This window comes from Cicer arietinum, unplaced genomic scaffold (genome assembly GCF_000331145.2).
Source record: "Cicer arietinum cultivar CDC Frontier isolate Library 1 unplaced genomic scaffold, Cicar.CDCFrontier_v2.0 Ca_scaffold_6068_v2.0, whole genome shotgun sequence".
NCBI lineage: Eukaryota > Viridiplantae > Streptophyta > Magnoliopsida > Fabales > Fabaceae > Cicer > Cicer arietinum.
In genome coordinates, this window is record NW_027339715.1 from 4,019 (window position 1) to 5,223 (window position 1,205).

At 30.8% G+C, this 1,205-nt stretch overlaps 1 protein-coding gene across 1 annotated transcript in view; it reads left to right on the plus strand.

The window, feature by feature from the left end:
* LOC101495792 (beta-galactosidase 13-like) overlaps nucleotides 1-285 on the plus strand; it is a 4,297-nt gene extending 4,012 nt beyond the window's left edge. Inside the window, exon 14 of the mRNA XM_004500672.4 lies at nucleotides 1-285. Within this exon, the coding sequence (XP_004500729.2) occupies nucleotides 1-123 (123 nt within the window). The 3' untranslated portion in view covers nucleotides 124-285.
* Nucleotides 286-1,205: the final 920 nt, after the last annotated feature.

Sequence of the window (1,205 nt, forward strand, 5' to 3'; positions counted from 1 at the left end):
GAATGCTTGGGGAAAGAAGAATGCTTGGTTGCAGTGAACCGTGCAAGCTTCAACAGAAAGAAGGGGGATGCTTGCCCAGATTTGGTGAAGAGACTTGCTATCCAAGCCAAGTGTTCCTACTAGATTTTGGGTGGTTTGATTTGGACAACAATAGAGTCCAGAAGCTCAAAATGTCTTTGGGTTTTTGCAGAAAATCATACCTTGAATTAATTGGCCTGCATTTCACAACATTTTGTTTCTTCTGTTTATATTAAATTAAATATATATATCAAAAGTTTACAATTATCCAGTTTTGTTTTGTATGATCTTGACGCACATCAATATCTTCCAATTTTGTCGCTTATATGGTATCCTAATATAAAATATCTCTCAGTTCTTACTATTTTATTGGCTTATCTTTGAAAAATATCATAGGAGTATATAACTTATGCACACAAAAGATTAGAGTCCTTAATCTTGATGAATTCATTATACTTTAACTGAACTAGTTTGAACGAAATTTTGTATACAATTTGAATTCTATATTATATTGAAAAGAAGTGACTAATCTCAAGCACAAGTTGTGCTAAAAGATCAGAAGAAAAATACAATAGAAATCTAGTGTAGTAAATGCATCCACCCAAAATGAAAAATCATAAAAAAAAATTCAAATACAAAACATAACAAAGATTGCAGTCCAATGAATGACAACAACACCTTCTCAAGAACCTAAAAAATCCCACAACAAATAAAACAACAGGAAAAAAATCTGAGTTAGAACATGGTTACTAAAAGAACTTTCCTAATAACAAATTCAAGTGACCCGAATGAATAGGATGTGGTGATCTTCCATATAATTTGTAATGCACCTACAATTTGTATAGTCAGGCAATTTTTCTGTGAGGGGATAAATGAATTGTCAGGCAATTAGCAGGAAATGATTTACGACCTTCCAGAAAAGGACTTTATTTACTCTTAAAAATATTACTCCCTTCAGTTTATTATAAGTAAAAACAAAAAATCAACCGCAATCAGTCAAAATTTAATTGAAATACATATGTATTTTGGTTTATATAAAAAATACAAAAAAACTTTTTTCCACCCTAAATCTTTTCAAATGAATAGAAGAATTCAGAGGTGTATTTAATACGTTTGGATTAAGCAAACTAGACATGTATTTTTGTGCATTTGAGAATAACGAAGAGTGGGAGAAAAAACACCCAAAA